This window comes from Helianthus annuus, chromosome 9, assembly GCF_002127325.2.
Source record: "Helianthus annuus cultivar XRQ/B chromosome 9, HanXRQr2.0-SUNRISE, whole genome shotgun sequence".
Classification (NCBI taxonomy): domain Eukaryota; kingdom Viridiplantae; phylum Streptophyta; class Magnoliopsida; order Asterales; family Asteraceae; genus Helianthus; species Helianthus annuus.
The window spans coordinates 126,378,398-126,387,081 of NC_035441.2; the positions used below are offsets into that span (position 1 = coordinate 126,378,398).

General features: G+C 36.3%; 1 protein-coding gene across 1 annotated transcript; it reads right to left on the reverse strand.

The window, feature by feature from the left end:
* Positions 1 to 3,662: 3,662 nt before the first annotated feature.
* LOC110876292 lies at positions 3,663 to 5,024 on the reverse strand. Its single transcript, XM_022124471.1, has 2 exons — positions 4,193 to 5,024; positions 3,663 to 3,769 (listed from the first exon to the last, which is right to left on the reverse strand). The coding sequence occupies exons 1-2, from the start codon at positions 5,022 to 5,024 to the stop codon at positions 3,663 to 3,665; spliced, it is 939 nt and encodes a 312-aa protein (XP_021980163.1).
* Positions 5,025 to 8,684: the final 3,660 nt, after the last annotated feature.

Sequence of the window (8,684 nt, forward strand, 5' to 3'; positions counted from 1 at the left end):
TTGAATTTCTCCATCAAGGTGAGGATTTCACTCCCAACTTGATGGTGAATTTCGTGTAAGAAAAAGAAAAGTAGAGGGTTTGAGAGTCATTCCCCAAATTGTGGGGTTCACGCCTATTTTGGTGAAGTCGTCTCGTTTGTGTATTACGAGGTGGTTTATGAATTTAGAATAGTCGAGTAAAATATATGAGGAAAAGCGTATGTTGAAGATTACGCAAACAAGTATAAACATGTCAAGAATGGCACATAAAGGATGACATATTAAAACAAATATTAACACATAATAAACATGTATTAACACATAAGTATAGCATGCCAAGTATGTTATATAAGGATAAATGAAACATATGTTTAAAAGGCTCAAAGGGAATGTATAAGAAACACATAAAGTGGCATGCATGTAGTTTCAAATAAAACATAAGAATAAGGCTCTAGAACTATAGACTAGGTAAAAAGCATGGCAATTCTACCTAATTCCCTATAGTTATGGCTCTGATACCAATCTGTCACACCCCAACCAATGGCGGAATCATCGGAGTGGGACTTGTTCAAGATTGTAAGAGACTTCATAACACTATTTGTGACAATATTTAATTCAACCGATTTCATTTCATAGATAAATTGTCAAAACATTACACGAAATTCAAATAACAACATTATTCAACATAACATAACAAAATTGATACAACACTTTAAACCTAAACGTCTAAGTGAGTATCTATGCATCTTTGCTAATCCATTTCTTAGCATCATCAATCATCAACCTGTAACATGTTTAAAATACAATTCAATGCAAAAGCAAAGGCGAGTATACAAGTTTAAGAATAAGTATAAGTATAAAAGTTTAAAACGAATCCACATGGCAACTTAGTTTATACAAGATCAACCTAACATGGCATGCAATATTTCTAGCCAATCCTTTGTTTACGCAAGAAAGTTTAGTTAATTCGACATGACCAAAAGTTTAAGGGGGCGGTGCGTTACTCCTATAGCGCTATACATGTCAAATGGAGGCTCGTGAAAGCTAATGACTAAAACATATCACATAAGTATGGTCCACGTATAAGCATCAAGTATAACAACATAGTATTCATGTATGAGGATTATTTTAGTGCATTGCATAAAGAATAAGTTTAAGTGTGATTTGATAAATTAACATGTTATACCCCAAAAGTGGTAAACATAAAAAGGGGGTTGCAAGTATACTCACAAATTTGCATATGCTTTCCGATTATCCAATGTGACGAAGTGGATGAGGTTAGAAGGTTGAATATGTTCGTGTAGGGATTTAGGAAGTTAAAACACAAGAATATAGGTATTCGAAAGTAATCATCCTTTAACACCAAGTACTTGTTCTTGATACTATGAAACCTCAAGGGTTAATATTTTCATGAGTAATACACTCATTAGAATCGTAACAAGTCTTATGTCTAAGATGATGTTATTCTAATATCTTGATGAATGAACACAAGTCCATCATCAAGGGTTCGAATAGTATATATATATATATATATATATATATATATATATATATATATCACACCTCTATCAAGCTTGAAGCTTGAACACCACTTATGGGTTAAAAACCCTAACTAAACCAGAAAGTTTGTGAGGTTTTAACCTCTGATTTAACATGTCTCAGCATTGTTTTTAAGCATAACTAACAATAGAAGTGGTTATAAGCATAAGGACATAGGTTTGAGATGAGTTAGACTCAAGTTGAACAAGTTTAGTAAAAATTAGATGAAATCAGAAATGAACAGTGAACTTTGGAGCCTTTTTTTCCAGAGTTCCAGGGACTTATTTAGTGTGAAAAAACTCATAGAATTGAAGCTAAGGTCAATCCAAGCACATAGGAAAAAGAATGGACTAAATCGGATAAGTATTGAGTGAGTTATGCTCACTTTAGTGAAGCTTGCTGAATCTGTCCGAACTTCTGATGTTGCTGCGAATTTAGAGTGATTTGGGAGTGATTAAAGAGAGTTGAGAGTGTTTAGAAAAGTGAAAATGGCTTGGATAACACTTGGGTTTTATAGGGGAGGATTAGGGTTGGGTTGGTTGGTATTTAAGACAAGTTAGTTGGGTGTTAAGGAAATAAAAAAAAAATAGTTTGTTGCTGTCTTGAGACTTGCAGCCGAGAGGCTGTTTTTCAGCCAATACATAACCTTTTTTTTGACATATTATATCAAGTGTAGAAGATATTATAATATGTTAGTAAAATATATAATCAACTAACTTATTAAATATGTAATATCTTAATTTAAAGAAGTGGGACTTTGGCATTCAAAAAAACAAAAACCAAACACTCTCAATGGGCGTAGGCTGTTAACAGCCCTCAAACTCTTCTATTTTTTTTTTTTTTTTTTTTGTGATAATAGTAGGTTAGGTATTGTTATGTCATATTATTTACTCATATGACTAACCCTTTAATCAATGTAACATTTGTGGTTTGGTATTTAAGCATTCAAAAGAAAGCAAGTAAATAACAACAACCACAATTTTGGCCATTTTGTTTTTATACATTTGTTGTTTTAATATAATAATATTTGAATATATAACATCAATTTCGTTGATGATTACTATAGTATTATTATTATATTATTATTATTAATATTATTATTATTATTATTATTATTATTATTATTATTATTATTATTATTATTAACCTCATATTTAATAGTTAACAAGCATGTATAAGTTATGAGTACCAGTATGTCGAGTATCGGTTGCGCGTATGCATTCGAGATTGGTAACGTATAACCCGAGTATTGCAACACGTATAAGCATGTATAAAAAAATTAAAATTTCATTACGATCAAAGTCTCGGATTTACAATGGTTTGAAACGAAATACGAAATACAAAAGGAACAAGCTTCCAAAAATAGAAATACAAGACAAGTTTTCTAATTAAGGAAGGTTACGAAAAAGCGGAGCGTTACATTTGTAATCCTCTATCTACATCAAGCAATCAGTCGAAAATCACAAAAATTTAAGCTTGTTTTTTATTTAGGTCTTAACTGAGCCAATATATAGTTATCTTCTTTTTCTTAACATAGAAAGTTTTACAAGTGTTTCGAATACCCTTGCACCATTAAATCGATGGAACAAAAAAAAAATATAATAGCTTAACCATAAAATTCGATTGCTTGCGCTACGAAATTGTAATTTTTCATGCTTCATTCAGTCACACATGGTAGAAACGTTCACCAAGTCATTTGAAAGTTGCTTGATTAAAAGCTCAAATGATGAATATTTATCACTGTGTGTGAAACCCAACAATAAAATGCAAGTAACTAAAAATTTTAGGTAAGGAATGACACAACCGATTTATAGAGGTTCAAGTAGAGGTTAGCTAATCTAATTTACTTCCTCTCCCGACACCCAAACGAGCAATGTTTTCAGAACCGGACCGGAGTTCGAACCAGTTGCCTTACGGGGTCAAAGGTCGGACTGGTCCGACCGATTCGACTGGATTTAAGACCCGGAATACGTCATAAATTATATATATATATATATAGAAAAAATAGATAAAATTCCAAATTGTAAAGGAACTAAAAACACAACCATTAGTCATCCAAAAACATACAAAAGTACCAAATCCAAGAACATAAAAAATTACAAAACCAACAACAAATGAAAGTACCAATCCAACAACATACAAATCTACCAATCATCTAGCGAATCCGAATCATCATCATCAAAATCGCCATCACCAACATTAATAACATCATCAACTTGAACCACATTATCCTCTTCGTTGAATTCTTGGCCTAAATTTTAAAAAATGACAAATCTAAGTATATAGTTTTTGAAGTAAAAAACTATGCATCATCAAAATATCATTTAGTAATCAATTTATCAAAAAGAAAATACTAATCTTCGGATGGTTGTGTTTGTGAATCATGGTTACTATGCATCCCGAAATTTTGCCAAGTGTGAAATAGTTATTTGCACACTTTGATCTAAACTCGATAATTTCTCAATCATATCAAGCACCCCTACCCATGCCTTTTGCTTTTCTTCACGATTATCTTTTTCTTATTGAAATATCAGGTTGAGCCAATAAGCTGCTGCATGAAGACTTTTGCGTAACATCTTATCCCAACGAGCGTCAATATTATCAACATACCTCCTATAGTTACGTTTTTTCCTTTTAAGCAACTCTTTGATTCCTTTCCTTATCCTAAGTATACCTTCATAAACGTAACCTAATGAATGCTTTTCATCGGAATCACAGAAACGTAAAAGTCTCAAGATAGGACTCGTCACCTGAACCGTTATAAAACAATTATCCCAAAACTTCTCATCTAAGATAGTTTGTTTCACATCGCTAGATTCAGTCACTTTAAACATCTTCTTGAAATCAATAGAGGTTACTAAAGCGTGCAAATCATGCTTATGATCATGTAAACTCTTCAATGCAATGAATGATGTGCCAAATCGGGTGGCCCTAGGACGGATAATTTCTTTGCAACCGAGTCTTTTTCTCAACCAATTTAGAGGCCACTTATGGTTGTAGATAAAAACTGTAATTCGTGATGCAAGTTGTATCAAAGTAGACACATCTTCCAGTTTTGAAACATCCTTCAAGATCAAATTTATACAGTGAGCTGCACAAGGAGACCAAGAAATCATTGGATATATATCACATAATAATCTTCCCGCAACTTTGTAATTTGCAGCATTATCAGTGACCAAGTGAAAAATATTCTTGGAACCAGCAATCTCAACAATTTCACTAAACAATTTGCATAAACTTTCAGCGTTGCTCTCAATATCAGAAGCATCAACAGATTTGATGAATAAAATTCTCATTGGACAATAAACCAAAAAATTAATTAGAGCTCTTTGTCTAATGTCTCTCCATCCATCACTCATTATAGTGCAACATTTTTCGGCCCATTGCTCTCTATAAGAATCAATTATAAGTTTCACAGATTGCTTAGCATCTTTCAATAAATTTACACAAACTTGATGGTAGGAAGGTCCCGTATATCCATGCCCCATGGAAGCTACTTTACTCATTGCAATTGGAAAAAAGGGAGAATTTACAGCATTTATCGGATGAGTTATTATAAAAAGGACGATGATTAACAACAACAAATTCAGACTTTAACAAGAAAAAAAATTGATATTGATGACCCCATAATGAATGACGAGCAACAATTGGATGTGTTATTATAATCAATAATAACTGATAGAAATTAATTTTAAACAAATCAGTCCATCACTTCATTGGCTAAAAGCAGCCACCATGAAAGCAACCAGATATTACTTGTTTTGGTAAAAAATTACCTAAGAAATTTAGTGATCAAATTAGTTAAGTGAGGTAGTGTGCTAAGAATGTGTATCGAAAATATCCTGATTTGGTTGTTTGCAAAAGACAGTTTTCAGGATATAGCTCAGGATATCGAGCTATATCTGTAAACAAACAATGAGCAAAAAGTAAAGGGTGACACGAGATGTATGAGGAAAGCCCTTGATCAATCTAGATCGCCGGCACAAAACCTCAGGAGCTGACAATCGCAGCTGCCTTGTTCTTCTTATTACTTCAAATGTCAGGATATAGTGCAGGATATTGACCAGATCGTTGCTAAGTGTTATAATGTTTTTCAGAAAGTGAGAGTTGCGAGAGAAAGTATGAGAGCTCGAGAGTAGTGAGTGTGATGTCCTATTTGATCTGGTTTACCCGTATATTTATAGCTACAAAATGAAAACAAAATCTCCTATAATTGTGGGATGCCAGCGAATATTCCTTAGTTAACGTTGGAGATCAAGTAAAGCGGCCTCAACGTTTTTCTTCGAACAACTTGGACCGAGTCTTCGGGGGAAAGGTCTTCATGAACGTTGCAAACTTGAGCTCGTACTCCTGCACACAATCCGTTAGTAATCCTCAGGATACAGTATCAGGATGTTACCAATATCCTGATTCAGTATCCTGGTGATGAACACATATTATGTAATCAAGATATAATTCAAGATACTATCTAGGATATGCGCTCAGAATTTCACCCATAGCAATTGTCCCCAAAAATGTTACCGTTGAGGATCCTTAGACTAACGGTTACATTTTTTCACGATAAACGAGGCAATTAAGAGATAAGACCCCTGATTTTACCGCTTGTAACTGCTCAGACTGAATTCACTCATTACTCCCCTATATCTTCTCAAGCTAATCCCCATTTAATCTCCACCAAAGAGTAAAAGGTAAAATCCTCTCTCTCATCTTCATCTTCTTTCCCCTCTTTTCTGCACATTATTCCGGTGATTATATGGCGAGGCAAACCAGATCCAGCTCCGGTGATTCTGCCCCTTCGTTCATTCACCAGAATATCCTCCAAGATCCGGAGAAAGAAATATGCTTCTTCGACAGCGCTCACCTGTCGGCCCTCAAAACCTCCGGCATCTTCCCAAAGGGAACAGTATTCCGGTCGTTTGATCGGGAAATCCGATCGGACATGGTTTCCGATGAGTGGTTGTGCTTCAACGTTTTTCTTTTCACCTTAGGTCTACAATTCCCGTTTCCTGACTTCATTAACAAGTTCTTCAACATCACAAAAATCTGCTTCAGTTAAACGATGCCAATGCTTTGGCGGGTTTTTCTTGTTCTTGATCAAATCAAGAACAACCACGTTCCTGATCTTTCTGTTCATGACCTCCCTTTAGCATACCGGCTTAGATGCCACGGCTCTTGCCGATTCTTGTTTTACTCTACCTCCAGTGATCCACTGATACTCCGTGCCACCAGGAATGAGGAAGAATGGAAATCTAAGTTTTTCTTTGTAAAAAGAGATTCAATCCCTGGTGGAGCGGATTATTCGGTGAAGTGGTTGAGAAAGGGTAGGATTTAGGGTTTTAGGATGATCCTGTCTTACATCCTGTCTTATATCCTGAACTGATATCTTTTTTTCCTTGTATATAGGTGATTTCAGAAAGCTTGCACCTCCTCTAGCTGACTCACAGAAGAGAATCGATACTGTCAGACTTCTTCCAGAAGTTGAAAGAAGTTTCAATCCGTTTCCAGCATCTCCAAGTCAACTCTCTAGCTCAAACATGTCTGGTAAGGATCCTGCCCACTATCCTGCATTCAAGTTTTTATTTGATATGGTTTAAAAAGGGTTTTAAAGTTACTCCCTGTATGCAGACTCCAGCAAAGTTCCAATCCTCCTAGACCTTGATGAGCTTGACATCTATCCCACTCCAGTCAATGTCAAGAAGTAAACTCCTGCCACCACCAGCTCCAAACCAGTTTCGGTTCCTAAGCCCAACCCAAGAACTCGTGCCTCCACCGCCAAGAAGAGAAAGGGTTCCGAGTTCAGCACCCCAGGCTCCGAAGGGTTCTCTTATGAAGAACTCGGCATTACTGATTCTTTAGAGCCGATGACTTCCTTCCTTAACAAGGTAATATCCTGGCACTATATCCTGCGTATATATCCTGATCGAATATCCTGGTCAGTAAGTTCTAATTTATATCTGAATTTTGACTTACAGGGTCTCCAGCATCTGCTCCATCTCTATACCGATGCCTGTGGTACAACCAAGCTTCAAGAGGCCAAGATCAAGCAGCTTGAGACCACCGTTGCTGACCAGGGCACGATTGCTAAAGCCAAGACCCGGCACTACGAGGATAAGCTGAAGAAGGTCACTCAGGACGCTGAAGTAAAGCTGGCAGCCGTCCAAGTTGAGCACGAACAGGCTATGATCTCCTATCGGGAAGGAATCAAAAATTCTGCCATTGTCTCCCTGCTACAAGCTCCTTTTAAGATGGCTTATGAGGCCAAGGAGACAGGTTTTGAGTCCCCATCCTGGCCGGTTGACTCCTGGGTCGCAAAACTGAAGGAGCTTGGAGGCAATCCTGTGCCATATCCTGCTAAAGCTGGGGCTGGTGAAAATTTTAAGTAAGCAGAGGTGGCGGATAAGGCTGGAGAAAAGAAGGATGCTGGAGAGGATGCTGGTGAGGATGCTGCTCAGGACGCTGAAGCTGAGAAGACGGAGAAGGCTGGTGAAAATGCCGCTGTGTGAGGGCACTCAAGTGGGCGATGATGGATACTGATGCCTAGGTCGGAGCCCACATTTTTAAATTTGAATGTTGGTCTGTAATCCCCAAAACAATTTATTTTTCCTGCACTTTAATTTTCCTGCACTTGAACAATATGATGGCCAAAGGTGGAGGGATCCTCAGTTTCAGGACGAAGCCCTTGGTCATCAATGTTAGCATGCTTTTGAAAAATCAACAGTTGAAGGTGGAGGGATCTTGGGTTCCAAGACGAAGCCTTCATCTGTCTAAGTAAATATGTTTTAGAACTATCTACATTGTTGGTGGATGGGTCTCATTTTGAGATGAAGCCAACCGTGCAATCTTTTGCTTGTGAATAAAAACTAACCTTTCAACCTTATCTTTGTTGTTATATTTTTTATTGCATATGTTTTATTCTGAAAATATTTTTTTTGAACATCCTAGGGAAACATTTTGGGAACATATCCTGAAAATATCCTGAGAGATATCCTGGTCATGATATTGTTACATAACTTAAAAAACTTAAGTTACTCAAACGAGAGTTCAAAAGATAAAAAAGGAGAGATCATACCAAAGACCCTTAGAGAGTTGATTCCAATCTTCCATCTTTGATCCTTTTGCAACATTCCCCTCATGGATGTCCCCTGTGCATATTCAGGAAACTGAAT

What these genes read in the sequence shown, in the direction of transcription:
- LOC110876292 (XM_022124471.1), bottom strand. Translation starts at nt 5,024, where the DNA reads ATGAGTAAAGTAGCTTCCATGGGGCATGGATATACGGGACCTTCCTAC. An exon ending in ATTAGGTTACGTTTATGAAG is followed by an intron (nt 3,770 to 4,192) that starts GTATACTTAGGA and finishes TTTAAAATTTAG; the next exon opens with GCCAAGAATTCAACGAAGAG.